At 34.4% G+C, this 26191-nt stretch overlaps 3 protein-coding genes and 1 long non-coding RNA gene across 6 annotated transcripts; 2 read left to right on the top strand and 2 right to left on the bottom strand.

The window, feature by feature from the left end:
• The first annotated feature begins 6572 nt into the window (after positions 1-6572).
• On the top strand, positions 6573-10183 carry LOC110934135 (protein FAR1-RELATED SEQUENCE 5-like). Its single transcript, XM_022177324.1, has 6 exons — positions 6573-6771; positions 6948-7028; positions 7625-8426; positions 8504-8762; positions 8846-9415; positions 9515-10183. Exons 1-6 carry the CDS (start codon positions 6573-6575, stop codon positions 10181-10183), a joined length of 2580 nt encoding a protein of 859 aa, XP_022033016.1.
• A 4985-nt stretch (positions 10184-15168) lies between these two features.
• On the bottom strand, positions 15169-17177 carry LOC110934134. Its single transcript, XM_022177323.1, has 8 exons — positions 17072-17177; positions 16873-16953; positions 16745-16783; positions 16466-16649; positions 16240-16302; positions 15964-16144; positions 15537-15803; positions 15169-15450 (listed from the first exon to the last, which is right to left on the bottom strand). The coding sequence occupies exons 1-8, from the start codon at positions 17175-17177 to the stop codon at positions 15169-15171; spliced, it is 1203 nt and encodes a 400-aa protein (XP_022033015.1).
• Positions 17178-20486: 3309 nt separating this feature from the next.
• LOC110935243 lies at positions 20487-20810 on the bottom strand. The gene is made up of 3 exons (XR_002588979.2): positions 20757-20810; positions 20625-20681; positions 20487-20534 (listed from the first exon to the last, which is right to left on the bottom strand). It is a non-coding gene; the product is annotated as an uncharacterized LOC110935243 (long non-coding RNA).
• An 837-nt stretch (positions 20811-21647) lies between these two features.
• LOC110937799 (calcium-dependent protein kinase 32) lies at positions 21648-24595 on the top strand. 3 transcript variants are annotated; one of them, XM_022180251.2, is made up of 5 exons: positions 21648-22148; positions 22470-22574; positions 22735-22812; positions 23621-23773; positions 24398-24595. In XM_022180251.2, the coding sequence occupies exons 2-5, from the start codon at positions 22526-22528 to the stop codon at positions 24457-24459; spliced, it is 342 nt and encodes a 113-aa protein (XP_022035943.1). In that variant the 5' UTR covers positions 21648-22148; positions 22470-22525; the 3' UTR covers positions 24460-24595. The 3 variants fall into 3 exon arrangements, with proteins under 3 accessions (XP_022035943.1, XP_022035944.1, XP_022035945.1); XM_022180252.2 differs by lacking the exon at positions 22735-22812 and adding an exon at positions 23249-23290 and having other exon boundaries at positions 21651-22148; XM_022180253.2 differs by lacking the exon at positions 22735-22812 and having other exon boundaries at positions 21659-22148.
• The last annotated feature ends 1596 nt before the right edge of the window (positions 24596-26191 follow it).

Genomic DNA, 26191 nt, shown 5'->3' with positions numbered 1-26191 from the left:
AATAATTATACGTTTTAATTAAAAAGTGTGTCCAAACTGTATATATATCATGTTGTAAAACTGTAGTTTTAATGTATTTATATGAGGATAAAAAAAACAAAAAAAGAACGGGTTAAACGAGTCATGTTCGTGTCAACACACGAATATTCACATCATGTCTTGGTTCATATGTTTTGACACACTTTTCAAGTTTGGGTCGTGTTCATGTTCATGTTCGATGTGGGTTGGTTGGACTTGCCAACTCGCGAACATGACCGTTTAGCACCCTTAAAAATAATCCACAACTTTAGAACTATGAAATATATATATCCAGGGTCCCTTCCATATAAGTTACATATTCTTAAAACATAAGTATAAGAACTATGTTTAAATCTTGCAACATCTGAGAAATGAAAAAGTTCAAACTAATTCTTTGATTGATAATACTTAGAGCATTCACATCCAGTCCCCTAAAATTATACATACATTCCACTAAAAAACAACTTCTATATCAATATATTTCCACTAAAAACAAATACTTTTTCTCTTTCCTTTTCAATTAAATAATATTTTTATACCTTTATCATTACATTTTTCTCTCTTCTTCACTCACAACCACTTTCAATATATATTAAAAAATTATAGTGGATGAACAGTGTCCCCCAAATATACATATGAACAAAAAATCTCTCTTCTGTGGGATTAAATTTTAGCATTTGTTAAATTGGGATGCACCCATAAAAAGCTATGAGTAAAGTGTAGATTTATATGCACGATAAAAAAAACATTTAAGGATCAGATATCATATACTAAAGTGTGGTTATGTGAAAACCTCCATGAATTTGCTTAAAACTTATTTCTTAAAGATGGCACATGGCAGCTTTTATGATAATGCCTTTTTAAGAACTTTATTTAAAAAAATGATCAGTTTGTTCTTATTCTTACTCTTAGACCTACTTCCGAGCAACACTATATTTGTAATTGTAATTAGTTTAATTGGGATATGATTCTAATAAACGAGAAGATCACATCATTCTTTGTTGAGAGATAAAAACTGAAGACAATAAAAAACATGACTAAAAATTATTTTTATTTTGACAATTTTGGTAACAGAATTTATACTCTGGTTGTTAATTCCTTCTCAACTCAAACTGAACTGGAATTTGATTGATTATAGAATTACAAAGGTGTTGTTTATTTCATAGATTTGTCCCTCTGGCCACCACCACTGTTAAGACATGCACAGAAGATGAAAACCATATGCAAGTGAGGAAATTGTCGTCAGATTCACAACCAAACAATCAAAATTCCATCTTTCAGACATCCATCATTCGCACCCTCGGAAAATAATTCCTGATCCGTCACTGCAACTAACATATGTATATTTGGTGTTGACATTTGCAAAAGCAAGGACTAAAAGGACCTGTATAGTTCCAATAGTAACTCTTTTTAATTTAGTGTAACATTGGGTATAGATAATCAAGCAATATGGAAGGAATTGTTGGAAATTTAGTGAAAATGAGGTTTTCAATAAATATTTTGGACATCAATAATATTTGTATATGTGTTGTATAAATAATTATTTATGGGTTTGTGTTCAAACTATGTCCAAATAGAGCTAAGATGAATAAGATATCGAAGCTTGAAGTTGTATGTTTGGAACAAACAAAGATAAATAAAATGGATTAGTTTTGTCAATTTGTCCCACATAGGTGGGATGACAAAACTCAAAGTGGTATATAAGGTGGAGCACTCCAAAGGGTGCGTCGCACCCGCACATATGCGCGCGTGACATGGGCTATAGGGCCCATGTGGTGCACTTTGAACTTCGAACGCTGCCTTTGCATTTTTGCCCATGAGCGTGTGGTCAGATACATGGCTGGTCCACTTATAGCGCACCCTTGGGTGGCGCAGGCAGATGCCATGTCGCATGTCGATACGGCGCGAGCTCCTTAGGCTCATGGCGCACATCATTGGACAAGAATGTGGTCGGCCTGCTTATGGCACACCAGTGGGTGACTTAGGAAGATGATGTGGCGCAGGCCTCTCAGGCACGCGACAGGCAGTGCAAGGGCGCGCGAGTGTGAATGGCGCATAACCAGGTGGCGTTCTGGTATGCGTAGCGGCATCCGCATGGCGCAAGGCTATGTGTCTGCGCAGGTTCTAGTGCGGTGCACGCGTATGTCATACGGGCACATCATTGGCTAGGGCGGAGAGTGCAGGTGGCGCACGAGTATGGATGGCGCATGACCAGTGATGTGTAAAATGTTTAATATATTTTTAAAACACCAAATTAAATGGTCAAACTAGCTTAATTACACATAATCAGCAAGTGCATCGGTCGTTATGTAGTCAAGTCGGTAAGACCGAGTATCAATCCGTGGACACAATGGCGCGACTCTCGATACTAAACTTTTGTCGAGTCCTAGTCTAATAATATTTAGTGAGTGTTTTGATTTATATTAACTACTAAAATTAAATGAGAAAGCAAATACGAAAGCAGAGCAAACAGATAACGAATTTAGGTGAATTCAGATGACGGAAAAGTAGGCAAGATGCATGTCAATTCACTCATGGGTTCTTGGAATGGAATAACTAAGTTTTGGCTACCGGGATCTTAAGGTTCACTAAACAAGACCTAAACTGGCTGGCAGATCATTCTCCAAACAGGCCGCAATCTAGGGTCAAGAAAAGCGTATAAACTCACCGGTTAATGTCAGATCACCTCTCGGTCTCTCTAACTAGGTTATGGTACCCTAAATCTAGATTACCTCTCGGTCCCACTAGAAACGGTACATCCAGGAAGTGTAAGGGATGTACAGGGTGGTGACTCTAATTAGGTTCTAACACGGTTTGCTAAAAATCACAAGAAAACCTAGGATAATTAACTCTCGTGCAATTAACACCTACCCGTCTAATGATTAAGAGTTAAGATAACCCGACATCTAATCTCCTCTCGGTCTCAAAGATGGTAGAATATTTAATTACCAAATAGTTTATTAATTTGTTCCTAGGGTTTACTACGTCTAGCAACCACAAGATTTAATTTAAAACACAAAGTTAACGAAATCACCTAACCCTAGCTTCAATTAATACACAATTAATTTTAACCAAAAAAAGGTGGAACAAATATAAACCATTAACTATTAAATACACATAATCATTAGAACCTAGTCTAGAACACTTTTACCATAACACCGAGCCAAAACATTATTAACCAACCAAGAAATTGTAACAATTATCCATAGCCTAGGTAGCACAAAGAAATTTAGCCAAGCATATTTAAGAATGAAACACAAATAAATTCAAAATCATTCACAACATGTTAAAGTATTGAGTTTTAACAAACCAAAAACAATAAAACGTATTCTAACCGTAAAGCAATAAACTTTTTGCTAAAACCTTCAATCCCGATCCTTCTCTTTCTTCAAAACACCAAAATTTCGTTCCTGATGTGCTCCCAAATTTCGTCTGCCGTATCGTCAAAATATCTCCCAAAAATTCCCGTCTGTTCGTTGATGCCTCCATGATATATAGTAGTTGCATTCCAAAATAATAAAATAATCTAAAACTTGCGCCCCACTCCCGCCCAATCAGCCCAATAGGGCTTTAGAAATTGATCAACTGAATTTTTTTTTTTTTTTTTTGTTTTAGACCCTCCGTAGTGGGGCGTTTTAAAAAAAAATTCAAAAAAAAAAACGCCTAAAAACGCCCGATAACCATTACATAGGGCGTTTTTTTTAAATTTAAAAAAAGCCCCCTTGGCGTGGTTTTAAAAACGCCTTGCCCCCTTCTCCTTGTCCAATCATCTTTCATCTCTCTTTTTGTTATCTAATAAGATTTTTAGGTGTTTTTTCTTTATTTTATTTAATGCCCCATCCCCACTACACCCATTTTAGAAAACGCCCAATAATGCCCCTTTGCTGACTAGACCGCCACATGGCGTAAAATGCCCTAGGGTGGGGGCATTATCTTCCCCTTCAACTACACATGGTCTTATTGCCGTTCAATTCTAGCTGCCCAAACTTCAATAGATTATTAGACCATGTGTAGTGGTTTAGCTCAATAATGCCCCCACCATGGGGCGTTTTGCGACACGTGACAGTCCAGTGAGCATGGGGCATTATTGGGGGTTATTGCAAAAGTGCCGTAGTGGGAATAATGCCTAATAATGCCCCTTTCAATCATTAAACAATTATTTCTTTATAGAGAAAAGGATAAAAAAAAATAAGAAAATGAAACTTACACTTGGACCACTCCCATTGGCCACATGCAATTTTGAGTTGACCACTTCAGCGTTTTTTTTATAACGCCGGAATCAGTTTTGTCAAATAAAACGCCAGAAAACACCCAGATGTAATGGATGAGGGGCGTGTTTTGGCGTTTTTTTTGAATTAAAAAAAAAAACGCCCCTTACGGGGTCTCACTTGTTTACTCCATTGCATGGCCCATCTAAACTTTCTTTGAAATAAGTCCACCATAGTGAATTATGTAGGCTATACTATGCATAAATTAAGCCCGCCACACTTTTAGAATTCACGTGAATTCTACTCTTACCATCATATGAATTAATTTCAAGTTTGGTCATTATGTCACTTCTAGTCCCCCATAATTCATGACTTATTTTTAAACAACTTTCCTTTAATTGCAATTCAACCCTTCGAGTTTCAGCTTCATTTAATATTTCCCGCTTCTTCACCCAATAATCGTTTAAGCTTGTTTTTCATTCCTTTTCACACCGGAACCTGTAATAATAATAAATAATAAAATATATGTCTCAATATTATAAAAATGACTCTACTCTATTAAAATAATATACAAAATACACAAGGAAAATAAGATGCGTTTGCAACACATCAACCAGGTGGCATCCTGGTATGTGTAGTGGCTTCCATGTGATGTGCGACTCCACATGGCGTGGCGTAAGGTCCATGTAGCGTGATGCATGGACTGGCAACTCAGTTCAGGCGCGCACACATGTTTGCAGCGGAAACAAAACAGCTGGTTGGACTTGGTTGAACTAGCTGTTTCAACTTGTTTAATTCGATTTGTGAATGTGCGTGTGTGTGTGTGTGTGTATATATATATAGGGGAAGGTTCATTTGAGAAGAAAATTTAATTGAGAAGAAAAAGAACAAAGGGTAATTTTGTAAAACATTAAATAGTTTTTTCACTCATCTCATTTATTATCATTTTTGACTAATTAATTAGTCATAAAGAGTATTATCCTCCACACTAACTTTTTGTGCCTACACACATCAAAAACTATCCTACATATTTCGAAATTCATCCTACACGTTGAAATTTATCCTACACAACTCGTAATTTGTCCTACACAACTCCTAATTTATCCTACACTTTAAATTATTTTATTTAATTTTTTTTGAAAAAAATATATATTTTGAAGATAAGTTACAAAAAATTTAATGTATTAGCTATTAAAGAGGAAGATTACAAATTAATGAACTATGTAGATTTACCAATGTACCATTCTAGTAACATTAAATACTTATATTAAATGAAGTAAAATAAAACATTCTTATTGGTTGAAATTTGTTCTTTTTTCTTCTTACAAAAAAATTCTTCTCATTTGAACTCTCCACTATATATATATATATATAGTGGAGAGTTCAAAATAAGAAGAATTTTATTGTAAGAATAAAAAAGAAGAAATTTCAACCTATAAGAATGCTTCATTTTACTTCAATTAATTTTTGTATTTAATATTAGTGTAAGGGTATACTGGTAAACTTAGATGGATCATTAATTGGTAGTCTTCCTTTTTAATAGCTAACTATTAAATTTGTAACTTATTTTCTAAATAACATATTTTTTCAATATATATATATATATATATATATATATATATATATATATATATATATATATATATATATATATATATATATATATATATATATATATATATATATATAATTAAAGTGTAGCATAAATTACGAGGTGTGTGGGATGAATTACGAGCTGTGTACGATAAATTTCAATATGTGGAGGATAAATTTCAAAACGTGTAGGATAAATTTTGATGTGTGTAAGCAAAAATTTGAGTGTGGAGGATGATATTATTTATGACTAATTAATTAGTCAAAGATAATAATAAATGAGTTGATAGAACAACTATTTAATGTTTAACATATACATACATATATATATATATACATATATATATATATATATATATATATAGGCTAATTATAATGAGAAAACTCAATCCAGTTGACTAAACCCTGAAAACTCTAATATGTGGCTAGGATTGATCCACGTTTAAATTGTTATTTGAAAGAAGCAAGGGCATGATAGTAATTTTATATGTTTCATTTTTGACATCTATTGATGGGGTTGGTGATGTCTGCACACGCAGACTTTCTCCTTGTTTCAAACCTCCTTCTTGTCATGCTTTTTAATAAATGCTTATAGTACTTTGTAGACTTTCTTCTTCTCTCCCTTCTTACTCTCACAACCTTCCAATATCATATCTTCTCATCAGCTTTTTCATTTTATTTATTAACACCATAGATAGAGAATGTGTTAAAGAGAGAATCCTTACTCACCATTGAAGAGATTTTGCATTTAACATGGCTGATTCGAACAGCCAACAACATCTAACTGTTGCCGGCGGTACGGAGTTACTCAACCTCAATGATGATCCCGGTTCACCCTTAAATGTTGTCCCACATAATCTTTCACTTCATTTTGCATTTAATGAAGATGAAGATGCTTTGGGTGAGGGTAGAGTTTCTCCAGATCCTGAACCTATTTCTTCAGAGATTCCACGTGAGTGATTTTATTTTCTGTTTTATTAAATGTACAGCTTTAAATGCTTGTGTAGATTTTCGTTCGATTCATGTTGGTTCCTTTCTTTTTTCTGTTGTGTAAATTAAAGATTTCTTTGTTTAGATGTACATTGGATTCTTGTTGCTTATTTTTTTTTTTTGTTTTTTTATGTGTAGCCTCACTTCTGAATCAAAATGGACCAAATGATGATGAAGATGGTGTTCAAGATTGTACTTTTACTCAGTTGCTATCCACAGGTCATTGTTTTTATCTATAGTTTTATTGTAACACCCCATTTTTTTAATGTTTGTAGTTTATTATTATTATTATTACTATTATTATTATTATTATTATTATTATTATTATTATTATTATTATTAAACAGATGATGTTTTGGGTAGTTTGGTTGAAAATGTGGTATTTTTTTTCCAAGGCAAAAAGAAGTGTAACCATTTTTTTTAAGAAACAAGCTTTTAGAAAACATGTCGTTACACTTGTATTAAGGTTTTATATTTTTTTGGAAACAAAGGACTTGAACTTGGTACTATGGTTAGGTTATATATGATAGTATGTATTGAAAAGGTGACACTATCGCATACCATAATAATAATTTAGTAAGGATACGTTAACAAAGTATGACATATGGTCACCATAAAAAAAATGCAATAGCATCTACACTTTTTGGCGTCATCAATAAAATGTACTTCCACGTTTTATTTGAATTTTTTGGAAAACGTGTTAATGTTGTATTTTTGGAAACTACAGTATCAGTTTGTTATGTTTTCATGTTACAAGTAAATTTGTTTTTTAACCTATACGTGTTATAATTTATTAAACAATACATTTTTTCTAGGTGTTCATGCGGACGAGGAATTTTATGTTCACCACACACCCAATGGGACTAGAATGTGGTGTCCTAATGTTCCTATTGTTTTAAAGCTTGTTGTTGGTTCTGTTTATGAAACGTGGAAGGATGTGTTCAGTATGTACAAGGACTATGCTGTGTATTCTGGGTTTTCTATTCGTAAGGGGCAAACCAAGAGATGGAAGGGGGTTGTCACTCACCAGTACATAAGGTGTACTAAATATTCAAAACCACAGATTAAGCGTAAAACTGATACTTTGGAGCATTCAAGCTTGACTATTAGGCAAAGTAATTTCACAGTGACAGATTGCAAGGCTAGTATACTGGTTAAGTTTTGTGAGGGCAGCTCTACGTGCACAGTGGTAGGGTTCAATGAGCACCATAATCATCCGTTTGTTGAGCGTTTCAATCGTGACCTAAGTAGGACTTCAAGGAAACTACCATTTGCATCCAAACAGTTTATCCATAACATGAGTTTGAACAGAATTGGTCCGATTGTTTCTCACAGAGTTTTAGTGTCCCTGATGGGTGGACATCACAATGTACGTGGCACGCCAACTGATTTTAAGAACTGGAGCCAGTCGGTTAGGCTTTATATTGGCGATCGTGATGCGCAACTTGTTATAGATCGTCTCAAAGAAAGATCTGAGAGCTTACCAGACTTTTACTATGAGTTTGTTGTTGAGAAAGGGCAATTGAGATCGATTTTTTGGGCAGACGAAATTTCCAAGATAAACTACGAGGTGTTTGGGGATGTGTTAGCTTTTGATGCGACTTATCACACTAACAAGTAAGGTTTTGGATAGTTGCACTTTTTTTCCCTTTAACATATTATTTAACTTTTGTTTTTTTTTCTTTGTCGCACAGGTACAACATGATTTTTGTTCCTTTCACAGGCGTTGATAATCATAAACAATGTGTGACATTCGGTGCTGGCTTGTTATTCAATGAAACCACTGAGTCTTACAAGTGGTTACTTGAATCATTTCTGAAGGCACACAAGAAGCAACCAAAGTTAGTTCTGACGGACCAGGATCCTTCAATGAAAGCTGCCATTTCAGAGGTTTTCACAGACTCTCGGCACCGCCTTTGCATGTGGCATATTATGAAGAAACTTCCCACCAAGGTTTTATTAATTTATGAATCTATTTTGAGAAGTTTTTTTTTGTTTCATTTATTTTAACAGTTTTTGTGTTTTCATATGTATAGATTGCTGGAGACCTGTTACAAAACTCTGAGCTAAGAGCATTGATGCATCGTTTGGTGTGGAGTATTCACATGAAGCCATCTACATTTGAGACGCGTTGGCAACTTTTGATGGAGGAATATGGGTTACAAGATCACGACTGGTTGAATGACATGTACTCAATTAGGGACCAATGGGTACCTGCCTACTTCCGTGACATCCCAATGTGTTGTCTGATGAAGACTACATCAAGATGTGAAAGCTCTAACTCAAGCTTCAAGGTCAACTCTTCTAGCGCTAACATACTAGTTCAGTTCATGCTATGTTACGAGACTAGGATAGACAATCAGCGTTACAGGCAACGTGTTGCAGAGTTTAAAACTTCATCTAGTGTATTCATGGACAGTACTGACCTAGCTATTGAGAAGCATGCTTTTGAGTTGTATACACATGCAATTTCTACAGAAGTAAGAAAAGAGATATACAAGGGGAAGCTGTTTTGTTACATTGTAAACACGGAGGATTGTGATGATGGTTGTGTTTACTATGTGAATCAATTGGACAAACGTAACAATGCAACCAACACATTCACGGTAACTTTGTTGTATCCTTATAGTTGCATTTTTTGTTTTAAGCTATTCATTATGCTTTTTTTCATAGAAGCTTAATTATGTGTTTTGGTGTTTTTATAGGTTATACTTGAGTTGAGTAACCAGTCGGTATCCTGTTCATGCAACAACTTCATCCGTATTGGATATCTGTGTAGGCACATTTTTTGTGTTTACCGGGTAAACAATATTGAAAGAATCCCGGCCCAGTATGTTGTTAAGCGTTGGTCTAGGGACGTGCTTCCTAAAAGTTTATTTTCTATTGAGAGTCGATATGGCGTTGACACTCGTCCACAAGCTGCTGCGAGAAGTCAGATTCTTGAGATCGTAACTGAATGTGTGGACGCATTAAGAAGCGATGTTGGAGGACTTTCCTCTTTCGCTGAGCAGATAAAGGAACTGAAATGCAAGTTACTAAATGGAGGACCAGTTGATGACGAAGCCAACAATGATAACTATGCTGCTGTTGAAGAATTGCTTGGTGTTTCTTTAGATGGGGACATAACTCTCGACAATCCAGACGGGATCAGGAACAAAGGACGCGGCAAACGCCGGCGATTGTCTAGAGCACCTCAGGATGGAACGAGCAACTCTGCTGTCAAACCTCCCAAAACACCCAGGCTTTGCCGAACCTGTATGAAGTACGTGACTGGGCATGATTCAAGAAATTGCAAGAAAAAGAAGAACAAGAATAAATCGGGTAACAAGGACGAGGACGAGGACTCAAGCTCTGCGAGTCAGGAGTCCACTTGATTTGGTATTTTTATGTTGATGTGTTTGATGTGCGTGTTTTGAAAACTTTTATGACGCCAGCTTTTTGGTCTCCAATTTAGTGGAGCGCAAGTAAACTTTGATCACCCCTTTTGGACATGCACATGTTTGCATGTGTAGATTATCTGAAAATCGATGCACATGCATATGTTTGCATGTTAGGATGTATGTGGTTTTGGTATGTCGTATGGTTTTAAGTTTAATGACTATGGTTTAACTGATCAGTTGCATTATGAAATGATATCCCTAATGTTTTGTGTTAGAAGTAAACGTTGCATTGTTTGTTGAGATTAAGAAATGGGTGGTACTTAGTTGGATTTATCCTTTGTTAGTATGCTAATGATATTTTCGTTAGTATGTACTTGCTGATGTTTCGTTGAAGCTGATACCTTTTTATGCTATGGATTTTTTAGTTTTTTTTTTTTTTTTTTACTATGTTACATTTTTTTTACCATGAGTATTTTTGTAGATTCTTTGCTGTGTTTGAATCTCAGATTTTTCAATCTTATGGATTTTTTGTTTTTTTTATACCATGTTACATATTTTGGTCGTTACATCCATTTTACGTATATAATTAGTTAGAAAATGACCCTTTTCGTTACAAAAGCCAGTAACAAAAAAAAAAAATTCTAAGCACATATAGTAGTTTGTTTTTTTTTCTGTTTGTATTTTTTTTTTACAAAACACTAGCCGTAGATACATTTTTACATAATACATACAACAAGATGTATCTTTTTGTTACTTTTTCCTTTTTTTACCTGGCGATGCATTTAATTTGTCATTTACTTTCATATCTAATCACCACCATCCTTTTTCATTATAAATAAGTTTCAGCATCCCCCAATGTGTATATCCCCAAAGCATTGTTACCTACTTATCACACACAAAGCATAACAATGTACAAGAGGCCATGTTTGGTTTCCAAAGTTCCGGATGTTGAGGCGATCGATCTCAAGCCTGAAAAAAATGAGTTCATTAATGTTGGCAAGAGACTTCGAAAGTATGCATCGACTCCAGTCGGCGTTGGCGATATTCCTGAAACAACCCCTCTACCCGCTATGCCCATACGTACGCTTAGGGAGATTTTTACCAGTGATGGGCACCCCCGCGGGAAGAGAAGTAGTTTTTCGACCCCCAAGGTTGAACCCGATGTGAAGCCTACGGCGCGAGCAATACCGAAAAACGAGCCTACTGTTAACGCTACAGTCAAGATGGAGCCAAGAGTAGTGCCCAAGGGTGAGCCTACAATATACCCAAAAAAAGAGATGTTGAAGATCCCACAACCAGCGATTGGGTTGATGATGTCTCGTGGATGAGTGAAATTGAGTGGGATTCATATTTCCCAATAAACATATCAGTTTCCCCTGTGCCAGCAAACCCATGCAAGTGCAAAAAATGGTTCACATGAACAAGCTCAAGTAGAAATTAGGTGTTGTTGGTGTGTTTTATTAATTATGTTGTTTTTTAAGATGTATGTATGTTTTTAGGTTAATTTATCAACATTATCTAAGGAGTAATTTATGTGTCTAATGTTTTTGTAATCTTTTGTGGTGTAATATCTAATGGAAAAAAAAAGTATCTAGTTTGTGTGTTGTTACTTTCTTTGTTGGGATGTATTATTATTTTTTTTATTATGTTTTTGGTTTATTCAAGTAGATATGTGGTAAACTTTTTCCTAGGGGAGGTAAGCCCCATTTGTTAAAAAAAGTAATGAAAAGTAAAAAAAGTAGGAAGTACATGGACGTGGGTAATGACAAAAGGATATATTTACAATGGGACCCACAAATGTTTGGTTCATATCTTTATATTAGATCCATCATTTCAACTACAGGCTTCCAACTATCTCCATCTCCAACTACCCAAACTATATTTAAATATATGATTTTCTCATCTCTCTTTTTCGTATACAATTCATCTATCTCTCAAAAAAGATGAAAAGGTGTTCATGTGGGAGGATTGCTGTTATCCGGACATCATGGACCGACGATAACCCAGGAAGAAGGTTCTATTCATGTCCATCTAAGGTAAAAAATTCGAACCCTGGTTTTAATAAGTAAATGTGTGTTCTAATCGTGTTTTTTGCCCATTATTTTTAATGTAGCCTAGCAACTGCCCTTTCATTGGTTGGGTCGACCCACCGATGTGCTTACGGTCAACTAGGATCATACCAGGTCTTTTGAGGAACATCAACAACCTGCAAGCTGAACTATTTACCCGCGAACAAGAAATTCGGAAGAAGAATAGGGTTATATGGTTATATGGTTACTGATATTAGCGTTAGTGTTTGGCAGCTTACTTGTTAGGATTGTTTGTTATGATTAAGAATTAGTTAGTACTTAGTTGGATTATGCTTATTAGTATGTTTAATGACATTTTCTAGTATGTACTTGTTGATGTTTGGTTGAATCTGAGATTTTTCTATGTTATGGGTTTTTGGGTTTTGTTTTTACCATATTACATTTTTTCCCCCTAAGATTTTATGTAGACTTCTGATGTTTTGAATCTGAGAATTTTTTATGTTAGTGTTTTTTTGGTTTTTGTCTTTACCATGTTACATTTTTTTTTTGCCTCTGATTTTTGTACATTTTTGGTGTATCCGAGATACATTTTTATCAGCGAGATTTTTTTGTACATTTTTGTTCTATGTGTGTTTGATCATGTGCCTTTGTTTGAACGTTCCTTGAATATATTTTTTCCCCAACAACGTTGTATGTTTTTTTAGATTTGATCACGTGACTCTTTTTTATTTATTTATTTTTTTCCCTAAAGTGTGTAACCTATGTATGCCCTTTTTTTAAGATATCATTTTTTTAAAATCATATAATAATGACACGAATTATTGAATAAGATACACTGGAAAAAACATAGATTTAACTCAATAGTTGAGTACATAATAACTTCAACACTAGATATGGTAAACAACATAGGATAAGTAAAGTAGCCCCTATATTGTAAGAGAGAGGGAAAATTGGGGCACATTTTTTTTCACACCGATAATAGCAACTTGATGTAAACACCACTATTTAGTCAAGAAACGATCTTGGTGTGCCATACTCAATTTCAGCGCTAAGTGGTTCTGGGCTAAGCTCACTCTCCCACGGGTTGTGGTTGGCCCACGAGATAAGGGTGTTTTGAGAGTAACAAGAGTAATCATCATCTATAGGATCATCTTCAGGATCATCGATAGTTTTTGGATCAACTGCCGGGGAGGTCTCCTGGGTGCCGTTGACTGGTTTTGCTTGGTCTGCGAGCACCACAGATGAAGACTTTTTGACAGGGGTAACTTGTGCGGTGAAGTAAAATGATCCCCAGTCAACATCCAAAAGTGCATCATCTAGCGACATCTCATCATGTGTTGTTACTTCAGGTTTAGTGTTAGTAAGGAGATCACTTATAAGCTTAGCATCGATATCCAGATTTTCTTCAACAGTGTGCGGCGTTGACGGAATGAAAGAGGTTTTTGTGATTTGAGAACACTCTGGGTTGCAATCCGATTTTGGAGTTTGGAGTTCGAATGAAAGAGTTCTCCGTAATCGTTTGGTAACCCGTTTTGAGTTCGCTGGTGATGATGGACTAGACATAATAAGGTGGTTTTTTTTAGTTCTTTATGGTGAACAAGTGATGAAACTAATGTTTACATTTCACCTTAATTTATAGACAATAAAATGATGTTAGGTGGAAAAATTAATTAGATTGTTTACATCAGTTTACATCAACATTAAATGTACTAAACTGACCAACATAGAAGATAATTATTTTATTGATTTAAGGAGTTACAATTTTCTTTAAAGATTTGAACTTTTGATTTTTTCCATCGTTTTTTGTTTACCCAAATGTGATAGGTGTATATATATATTTTATATTTTTATTATTACACGCAAAGAGTCAATTTCGAATTTATTAGATGCGTGTACTATAGTTATGAAATCATGACAGAGATACATTAACAATGAATATAGTTAGAGATAGAAGTAGTGATTTATTCCTTTTTTAATTGGACATAAGATAGAGATAGAAGTACACATATTTTTCCTTTTTATTATTTATGCCTTTTCATTGGTGTAAACATTAATAAGTGATAAGCTTTCTTTTTGTCCAATTTAGATTCCCCATAATGGGGCAATTTATGAGACTGTACTTTTATATATTTCTTGGATATAGTGTTCGATATGTATGTACTTCTTATGCAGATTAGTCACTTCCAAGTTGGCACAACTACTTTGTAAGACTTCACTTTTTTTTTTCTTTATAAAAATACTATAAGAGTATTACAATTGAGATAAGATATAAGTACAACGTTTCCCATAAGTACAATTTGAGAACTATCCTGGCTTTTTGTCCATCTTAGATTCCCCATAACAACTACTTTGTAAGACTTCACTTTTTGTTTCTTTATAAAAATACTATAAGAGTATTCCCCATAACGTGGCATTTATACGAGATTGTACTTTATATATATTATTATAATAATGGGTACTATCATATATTTCTTGGATATGGTTTGGGTACATGCGTGTACTTTTTTTTGCAGATTTGACAATTCAAAGCTGGCATTTATGAAAATATATTATAATGAGTAGTTAGGTTTGCATAGCAGGTAACTCGCCCCTCGATTTAATATATCTTGTTACATTATTTTTGGTACTGTTTGTTGTACAAAGAAAGGTATTTTTTTTGTAACAAAGTAATTTGTAATGATAGTTATGGCCGCTTGACTAACGCTAATTATTATAGCAAAGAACACACATATTGATAGTTATGGTCGCTTGTCAAACTTTCCAGTAGTTTACTTATGCTTCACCAAAATGTTTAAGCTGTCCGGATCAACGACAGACATTAATAGTTAGATACATATAGGCAACTGACAAAGTACGAGTTTAAATTGTTTAAGTTGTACACCATAGTCCCATCCACAAAAAAACATAACATTACCATACGGAGCAGCAACTTACACTGATAATGCAGCATCACGAACCTTTCCCTTCATCACAGAGTAGTATGCGTGTAGCGAATTTTTTTCGGAGGGTAAGAATCTGTTTTTGCTTTTGCTTCCAGTTGCTACTAAAACCACATTCAAAGTGTTTACCAACGCCGTTAAAATTCTGCATGTGGTGCATAAGGAATACTGCACTATCCATTGGATGTGCACTTGTCGTCCAATGGATATCACACCTCTTAATCTTGGCTGGTGCAATTTTATCCTTTAACGGATGTTTGCAATGCTCCAAATAATTGTCCAGCATATGCTTCTGTAAAAAAAACGATAAACTAATCAGTTTTTGTATGAGTTCTTGTTTTTCATCCTAATGTTTTATGGGAAAAGAAAATGACTAACCACTTTGTATGGTGTATCTTTTTTGTAGTAGTCTTGATGATCCCTAATGCCAGCTAAGGGTGTGCGATCAGGCTTGTGGTCTATGACGGTTATTTCACCGTTTTCCAGATCGAAAACAAGCATGTAATATTCATCATTCTCGAGGATTGGAAAGAAACCCATTTTGATCCCAATGAAATCATATGCGCCGCCTACGACCATCCTTTCGCCGAACGTTTGCATACGTTCATCATCATCACAAGTAGAATCCGTCAAAAGCCAGCTGTCCTGTTTTTTTTCCAAATAAGTTGTGTCAATAAGGTGGTGCAAGCCCCGAATTACCATAATTCAAAAGATGCATTTAGATAGAGATACTTACAACGTTCCCAAAGACTTAATAAATCCAAAATCACAGTCAAAGATCAAGTAATATAGTATGAATACTTACTATCACAGTTGTGCTAAAATAAACCCGCGTCGGGCAGCCGTCGGTTCTGTCAAGTTCTTCAAAATTCATCACATCTACCCAAGCATCAACTACATCAGAGCAGACCTTCACTTCCTCCCTCAAAGTGCGCATCAGCGTTTTTGTGAGTTCTAAGCCGTATATACTCTCGAAGATAACATCTCTGCGCAAGACAATGTTAGATATGTAAATTAGATTCTGGATATCAAGAAACTAGGACTATTATGTTTTATGTATATCTTTTATAGTTGAACTTACCCAGCAGATTGACCAAATTTTTTTGTTACCCCGCTAGACAAGGAGATGACCATTCCCCGTGTCCTGTTTTGTGAAAAATCATATGCAGTTATACATTTAAAACATAATAGACTATTTAAAAAAAAACATACTATTTGGAGCAAAAACATTCCATAATCTATCAGAGGACCAAAGTTTTGCATAATGTAACAAGTAATATTTTTAATATTTTTAAACTGAAGCTTACATTGAGTACTTCACATCGAATAGAAAATCCCAAATACGCTGTTCTTCCGTTGTAATGTCTATTCCCATTTCGTGTTCATGGTCATCACATGAGCGGTTGAACCTACCAACTGGTTTTCTTCGTCTTGATTCAAGTTCCTTTATCCAAGCATTACGTGTGATATCATTTTCAGCCGTTCCCTTCCCTGCTCAATTTTAGTTTTTGTTTGTTAGTATTTAATAAAAAAATGCCAAGTTTATTAGAATCTTCGAAAGAAGTAAAAAAACATGTAGAACTCACCTTCTTGATTTTTGTCATGCGTATCATCGACATCATCACCTGCAATTTTTTTTGGTTTTGATAAGTCGGATTATCCGTTGTGTACAGAAATAACACATGTTCATTTTTTTTGGGGAATCATGAGTCACCTAATTCGGTGTCTTGTGTGAGCAGGTGAAAGGTAGGCGCATCAAACAATCCTTGCATGTTTTGTGTTTCGTTGTTCTTGTCTATTTATATTCATTCACATGTACACAGACACATACGTGTTAGTTTGTTTTGTGTATGATTGGGTTTTCTTGATTTTTCTACACTTGTGACGGGTTATATGTAAGATGTAAAACTTACTTGTTGTAGTTATCGTCTCTTGATCTTTTGCCTCATTTTCTTTGTTGGCTATGTCTCCACATGTAGCATTTTTTTTTTGTAGTGGCATCTCCGCACCTTTCTCCATCTATCTATCATCTCTGGTGTTTTGTCAGCCTTACCCCGATCTATTTATTTTAATGTGGTCACATACACACATGTTACGCTTAGTTTGCATTTTAGGACATACATTTGGTGGTTTACTTTATTGTTAGTTAAACATTTTACATTTTTTCATCTGTAGAGAAATGTAACATTGATGTCATTATTTTTTTTATTATTTTTCTATCTACAATTACTGCACGTGTATGTTGTCGTGTATGTTTCTATAGTGGAGTTTCTATTTCAAATAAAGAAATTAAAGTTAGCTTTTCCTCACATAACGTTTTTGTTAGGATTGTCATCACTAAAGTTACCTTTTGCCGACACATCATTCTTCATTCGCTTACCATCGCCATCCCCCCGATCATTGCCAGATGCTATATACGTTTAAAAAAAATAGTATCAGTTTATTATCACACAAGACGTTTTTGTTAGGATTGTCATCACTAAAGTTACCTTTTGCCGACACATCATTCTTCATTCGCTTACCATCGCCATTCCCCGCCAGATGCTATATACGTTTAAAAAAAATAGTATCAGTTTATTATTGTTAGCTTTTCCTCACATAACTTTTTTGTTAGGATTGTCATCACTAAAGTTACCTTTTGCCGACACATCATTCTTCATTCGCTTACCATCGCCATTCCCCCGATCATTGCCAGATGCTATATACGTTTAAAAAAAATAGTATCAGTTTATTATCACACGCACGTGTATTATATTTTTTTTGCACCTTACCTTTTTTCAGTAAATTATCAGTCGCTGCACTGCGTTTTTTATTTCGCACATCCACATGATTCTGTTTATTCGAATCTGTCAATTATCATTATTTTTGTGTTAGAAATGATTGGGTTTAAAGAGTCAGTACATGCCCACGATACATTAAATGTACCCTAAGTTTTTGAACTACTATACATAGGCGTTTTTAATGGTACTGTTATTTTTTTCGGGGAAATGTAATCAAAATGGAGCTTGTTAATCCATCTTTTAAATAAATTTTTAACGTGTAGGAGTAAATTGATAGTACGAAGAATGTAAAAAGCAGTTTATGGCTCAACGAATCTGAACGAAGTACGATAAGTACATTCTTGTTCCAGTAAGTCTTACCAAAAAAGTTATCTCGCACTCTATTTTTTTGAGCTACAAATACATATGAATAGTTTTTTCGTGTAAACGATTATTTGCAAATAAAAAAAGATAAATATGTTTTTGTAAAAAAGGTCATACCATTGATCTTTGCCACTGCAGCCGCTTTTGGCACATCATCTTCAGGGTCTGCATTTAAAAAAAATATTCAAATTAGTAACAGCTTGTAGAAAAACTGAGTACATATTCAATGAAGTGATATATATCCGTTTCCCGTTGTACCTTCTGTGTAATCATTATCTGGGTTTTGGACTGTCTTGTTAAGAGACATGAGGACCCCAACAATTTTTTTCCTTGGGGAATCAGGCCACAGCCATATGCTTGTTTTTTTGAGTGTACAATTTTCTCAAATCGTTTTATCAATTTTTTAACTTGCTCGTTGTCTGGATGAGCATTGAACACTACTTCCAATTTTTTTTCCACCGTAACTCTTTTCGCCTCCATCACGTCCAAATGTTTTTCTATCAATGCAATCTCATTCTACAAACAAAGTTATAAAATACGTTTTTAACTAATTTTCGAAAGAACATAATTATTTTGTAATTGGTTATAATTATTAATCTTACACTCAGAACTTCATCATTAGCATGTAACTCTGTTTTTCTTGGATCCCGTCTAACCACACCAACTTCATGCAAATCCTCTCCACCAAAGCCACCTCTTTTTATCTCAAACCGTTCTCTTTTTTTCAGTTCGTATTTGTTCCAGAATACGATTGGGTATATTGTCCGGTCAACTGGAAATCCTGTGCATTTAACTCTGTCGACATATAGCAACTGTGTAACGGCGAAAAAAAAAAACAAGTGGTAAGATAACAAAACAAATGTTGTATGCCTATATTGTTAGTAAGTTTTGTTAAACAGGACACTTACAGCCAAAAGTGTGAGTGGTCCAGAAAATGGAGATTCAGGATCACAACTCTTCCAGCCATCTTTACATGATTTGATTTGTTGGATCAGATAGGCACACCAATTAATTTTACTGAAATCCGTGTCTCCAGTAAAAGTTTTCAAAATCCACTCTTTCATTCGCCCATTTTTGTTACACTCAACCATGACGGTTAAGAATAACATCAGGAAGTCCAGTCGGAAATGAAAACTGTTGGCTTCATCACTTGTGAGTATAGATTGTGCCAGGTTCGTTGGTGCCACAAATCGTTTACGATATCGTTTTCTCCATGCTTCAACAGCAACATCAAGCTTTGAATATGTTCGTACTTTTTGCATGTCTATGCCCTTCTTAGGAATCCCTAGAAGGTCATGGACAGACTCAACATCAACATCTATTGACCCACATGGCATTTCAATAGCCATTTCTTCTGGGTTAAAGTGGTCCACAACATAGTGGGCAATTTTTAGAGGTATCCCACTGATGTTGAATGACAACATTTTTCCAAAACCCATCCTATTAACGTCTTCTTGTTGGTTCCTCGTTAGAGACTTGATGCATTTGAACAACTGCATAGGTGACGAACGTGTTTTTAATTTAGGCCACTTATGCGTCGTTTTTGCGTGTTTGCCACTTCGGGTTTCCACCCGATCATGTTTTACTTTTTTTGTTTTTTTTACAGCAATTGCATCCTGTTTTGGTAGAGCTGTATCTGCAGTCATCTGTGAGTCACCATCTGCTGAAACTAAGATAACAACTTTTGGTTACGATTTTCATATTTTATAAAAGAAGGAAAGTAGTAGTGGGGTGTGTTTACGTACTTATTAGTTTCCTTTTGACATTTTTCTTTGGTTTGCTATCCTCACGCCATCGCTGAGCTGTAAATATACATTTTTTTGTAAACAATTAGCATTAAAGTACCTAAGCCAAGTATTGAAACATATATTCATTTTATTTAGACTCTCAAAGATCATGTCTAGTACAGTTTTGTACCTCCTCTTGTACGTGTTGCCGGCCCGTCCTGATCGCCCTCGCCTTACAAATGTTTTACAAAGTCATGTACACATAAATATTAGATTCAAGAAGAATGTAACCAAAGCTTCCATACATTAAAAAATGTACCTTTATTTCTTTTCTCAGTGTTTTCCATGGGAGTGTCCAAGTCACTATCTGGTAAAACTGAGGCACCATATTTGTTTTATTATTTATATAAAACATAACTATTAGACAATCGAAAGAAAGAAAATGCCTTTTTACGTACTTATTAGCTTTCTTCTGCGTACCTTCTCCTCACAATGTGCTTCCTTAACTACATTTGTACAAGTTTTATATAGATCACGAACTACTAACAACCTTTACCAAAATATTTCTTAACAAAAAAAAAAGACTAAATTTAAACCTTTTTTAGCCCCCCTTGTCCGCATTGCTGGTCCGCATGTATTAGTATCCGGTGTCACTGTTTTTAGAAAGCTTATGGAAATTAGACATAACATGACAACAAACATGTAATGAATTAAAAGTAGTTACGTACATATTTGTTGCCTGTTTTTGCGCTTCTCAAGCACTGGGGTATCACGAACCTTTTTAGCTGCATTTTTTATTTGTAATCAACATCAATAAAGACAAAATGGATTTTAATCTGTAAGCATAATTGATCATAGTTTTTGTAATTTATAAGCACCTGTGGTCATTTTTTTGGTTGGATTTGTTTTGCTATTCTTAGCTGTTACAACGGATTCCTGCAAAACTATGAGATAAAGAGGCAGTCAATATATGGACCACATGACTTTTCTAACAGACACATATCACCAGTAGATAACAAATATAGGACTCCAATCAACAGTAGATCACTATGGCCCAGATCAGTTTATAGCAAGCAGAGTTTTGTTTCCTTAGAATGAACAAGTACACACTATCAGTGTAATTTTTTTTTCTCAATTAAAATTAACCCACACCCCCACCCCCCACCCCCACCCCACCCCCAAATTGATCATGTGTTCTTCCCCAAAAACCCCTAATGTTACCCTGTCATTAACAGAAAAGCCAGATGTATGAACAAACCGAGCACTTTGAAAACTGTTTAAAAGTTTATATTCTTTATTTTCACACATCCCAGATCTGTATCTCTAAAAGAAAATTCATAACTACCTAAAATTTTCAACTTTCTTTTTTAACAAGTGAGATTATTTAAAGCCAACAAAAACCCCTAATGGTACCTGTAATTAAGAAAAACCCAAATGGGTATAAAGCAATCCAGCATTTTCAAAAGTCTTAAAAAACCCTATAATCTCTATCTCTAATAAAAGAACTAGGTTTTGCCACTTGGCACCCCCACATTCCCCCTAAACACATGTCAACACCACAAGCACCCTTCTTTCTCTCTTTCCTACTTGGCAACTTCTGCCTTCATCTACATCCATGTGTCAACTTCTGCTTGAAACCAGTGAAATGTTTGGGCGGCCTAATCAGAGGTTCAAAATTTTTCATTCAAATTTCAAATTGCAAACCCTTTCGTTTCTATCTTCCCCTTTCTCTCTCTTCTCTCTCGAAACCCAAAAACTCCTCTCTCCTTCGTTCTTTAACTATTCTTTCATCTTCAAACCCTAAAACGCAAAATTGGTCAGATTTTTCTACATGAAATAACTTTTAGGGGGGCTACAATCAAATGAACAAGAGGCTGAGAGGTATTGGTTTTGTCATAATCAAAAGAAGGATGTAGGCGTAGTGATGAACTGGGTTTTGATAGGAGTTTCAAGGGCAAGTTTTTGAGTGTTATTTTGCTTATTGGCTTAAAAGAAATTATGGTAGAGAGATAGAGAGGCGGGGAAAAGACACGACGGTGGCGTTTAGGGTTCCGCCGCAAACACAACGACTGTGGCGACTGTGATTGACATCGTGTCTGATGCCTTTTCAGCAGAATTCGGTAATCATTTTTTAACCTTAACATAGGTGGATGATGGTGGTGGTTGTTTGCAATTTGGATAATGGTTTAAAAATATATTATCCGTTTTGTGTGTTATGATAAATAATCTGCTATCTTTCATAAGTGTTTGGTCTATTTTAAGCTAACAAGAATGTAGATGCTTTTTTTAGTTTTTAAAAGTTGTCTGAATTATGTACTTTTCCTCTATCCTCTGTGAATATTTTTAATTTGATTTTGATTGTTTATAGGAATTAACTTTACACTATGTTATCATATCTAAGTAATTCCAGTTTAACTCATATAATTACTTTTAATGTATAGGTTTTCAGGTTCAGACCCTTAAAAAGGGTGGTAGACCCACATAAAAATGTGAAGTTATGAAAGAGGTTCCTAATGCATCAATTCTCAGCAGCTATAATGTTCCCAGTAAGATTGTTTATACATTTATAACCTCTTGAATCATTTTTACCCAAAAAATTGGATTATTATTGTTACGATATGACTTTTGTAATCGTTTGTACCCATTTTGGTACAAACAAAGTCATTAATGTCTCCGCTGATGGATTTTCCATTGACAATTTGTTAGACCTCTCCGACAAGGAATGTAGTAATCTGGGTGATTCGGCGACCTTGTGTCTCTTGCCAATAACTAGATCCCGTTCTGGTAGGTCGGATAAGTCATTAATAATTCATGATTACAATTTAATGCATGGAAACTAATCTAAACTTTTTTTAAATAAAAAAGTTTTTTGATTAATAAAGTCAGTCATCCTTTCATCATTTCATGTTTGGTTCAATATTTCCAGATTGATAAAATGGGTGTCGTGAGCCGGTCATCAATGTTTCTGCTCAGAGTTTCACAGTTTTAAGATTATTTTGTTCGATTCCCAGGAAGTGTCGAACCGAATGGTTAATTTAATTTGCTTTACATTGCTGCTTGTAGCTTTAATAGTTTTGAATGGTTCCAATATAATATCACTTTTGGATCTTGATCTTGATTTTGAACGATTCAAAGATAATATCACTTTTGGCGACTTTTTATCCATATGATCAACTTCACCCGTTTAAGTGGAATATTTGAAATCCTTTGCAAATTTCAGGTCAAACGGCACATGATGGCCCGTATGAGGTTCAAAGAAGAGGTTATAAGCGTTTAAATGCACGTCAGGGCACTTTCGTCATTCATTTTAATTAATTTTTAAAGCCTACTCATTTGATCTGTTTCCACCTAAATGATTGGGTAACAGGTCAAAACGATTCGGGTCCGATGAGTAACTATAAACACAGATCAAAACGAGTCAAGTTGGGTTGACACATTTTTTGTCCCTTTTTCTTGAATTTTTCAAATATTTCATATGTTAAACATAATTACAAAAATCTACAGTATAATAATACTTCTATTAAACTTTATTCGACTTTATATAGGAAGTAGTAATTATATGGTTTAAAATTCGGTCTGTTTTTTATTGCAGAAACTGAGCAAGGAGTTGCACAAGCAATTATTCGATCTGTTGTAGATTTCAAACGGGATCCTTGGCCTATAGTATCTGAAAGTGCAAAGGATCATATTAAGAAGATGCTCAATCCTGACCCAAAGTTACGTCTTACAGCACAAGAAGTTCTTGGTAATGTCAAAATCCTTTCTTTTTTCGTGCAACAGGTCATAGTGGGCCATTTGAGTAACAGGTCGAAAGTCAAAATGGGTTGACTTGAAACACCTTTTTACCAAATTTTTAATTGACAGTGCTGGGCCAAATATGATCTAATAATGGTATTTTAATAATATGCATATATATATATTTAATAAGTTGATTCAGGAGGTTTATGCTCAAGAAGTTATTAGTATAGATCAAAATGGGTCAAGTCCAAATGGGTTGGGTACAGACTGAAACAAGAAGGGTTGGGCTAACTTGAATCTCTTTTTTACAGAAACACTTTATATAATAGTTGGTGTGTCTTGTGTCGAGTGTCAAGTTGTCGACCATGATTGATTGCTAAATTATTATTGTTTCAATAATAATATGATTCTTTAATAAATTGATTTAGAAGGTTTCATGCATCAAAAACACACTTTAGGAGACTTTTTCGCGTTTCCTTTTAGGTTAATATTTAACCGATAAAGAAAAAAGTAGCCTGATTCGTAAGTAAATGAGTATAATGGCACGTGTAATATCCGATGGTCGTATGTTACGCTTCTTGATTTATTTTGAAATATCTTATGATTTTTCTTATTTCTTTTTTTATTATAGATCATCCATGGATACAAAACGCCAAAGAAGGCTCCAAATGTTTCTTTAGGGGAAGCAGTTAAAGCAAGACTCAAGCAACTCTCCGTAATGAACAAGCTGAAGAAAAGAGCTTTAAGGGTACTTCAAAAATTCATTTTATTCCGGTTTTGTTTATTATTATTATTAAATTTTTCTACCCGCGAAGCTCGCGGGCTCTAACCTAGTCTCTATTATAAAACTCCCTAATTCTGAATAGCTAAAACAAAGTTGATGATTTTAGTCAACCAAGAGAGCGACGCACCTGAACCCCTCTCGTTTTTAGCCTGATTTTTTTCTTCCGGTGACCGTTGAAATTCTACGGTGATTTGTTGAATATCTTCGTCGATGAAGTTATACGCTTGATGAAGATGATGAGAGAGAGCGACTCTCCGGTGAAGATGATGAGAGAGAGTGACTCTCCGGTGATTTTGGGGTTAATTTGAGAGGGGTTGTTGAAGAGTATGAGAGAGTTATGTGAGTCTCTGGTAATATTTTGTGGTTTTTGAAATTGTAGACTGATGTAGGGTTTTTAGGATTAGGGGTGTAATGATGCAGCTGATTGATGTAAAGCTTCTTACACTCATGCAGACTTTTGTCTCTTCTACGAGAGTATATTAAGCTTTTCCCATATTGCCCCTCTAGGTACATGATTTATATTAAAAAATAGTCACAAAGGAATTCAAATTTCACTAGTGCCCAAAATGAATCTCAACCATCCATCAAGCTTAATCAATGGTGGTTAATGGGTTTTCAGGGTTTAGTCAACTCAACCGGGTTTTCGATTTATCCTTGCCCTATATATATATATATATATATATATATAGGGGAAGGTTCATTTGAGAAGGAAATTAAATTGAGAAGAAAAAGAACAAATTGTATAATTGTAAAAAAACACTAAATAATTTTTATTTTATCTCATTTATTATTATCTTTGACAAATAAATTAGTCATAAAGACTATCATCCTCCATACTAAAATTTTTGTCTACACACATCAAAATTTATCCTATACGTTTTGAAATTTATGCTACACATATTGAAATTTATCCTACAAAGCTCGTAATTCATCCTACACACATCGTAATTTATCCTACATTTTAAATTAATTTTTTTTCTTTAAAAAAATATATATATTTTTTAAAATAAGTTACAAATTTAATGTAGTTATCTATTAAAATGGAAGAATACCAATTAATGATCTATCTAAATTTATTAATATACCCTTACACAAATATTAGATACAAAAATTAAATAAAGTAAAATAAATGATTTTTATTGGTTGAAATTTTTTCTTTTTAGTTCTTACAAAAAATTTCTTCTCATTTGAACTCTCCACTATATATATATATATATATATATATATATAGGGAGAAGATCATGCGAGAACCACCTCTTATTGTGAGAACCGCGACAACCAATGTGAACACACCAAAAATGCCTAAAAATAGCTAAAAATCACACAAATTTTTTTTTAATATTTTTTATATAAAAATCGCTACTTTTCGAAGCCAAAAAAAATTTAAAAAAAAATTGGCCACTAAAAGTAGCGATTTGAGCATAAAAAATATTAAAATAAAAAAAACAAATTTTTAGATTTTTTTTTGATTTTTTTTAGATTTCTTTAGATTTTTTTTAGGTTTTTTGAGGGTTTATTTTTTAGTATTTTTAGAGTTTTTTTTTTTAGATTTTTTTAGATTTTTTTATGTTTTTTGGGGGGTGGGGGAGGGGGGTTTAGGTTTTTTTTTTGGGGGGGGGGGGGTTAGGTTTTTTTTTTGGT

This window comes from Helianthus annuus, chromosome 4 (assembly GCF_002127325.2).
Source record: "Helianthus annuus cultivar XRQ/B chromosome 4, HanXRQr2.0-SUNRISE, whole genome shotgun sequence".
Lineage (NCBI taxonomy): Eukaryota > Viridiplantae > Streptophyta > Magnoliopsida > Asterales > Asteraceae > Helianthus > Helianthus annuus.
Note: the sequence above shows the minus strand (reverse complement) of the source record. Positions and strands in the feature narration are given on the sequence as shown.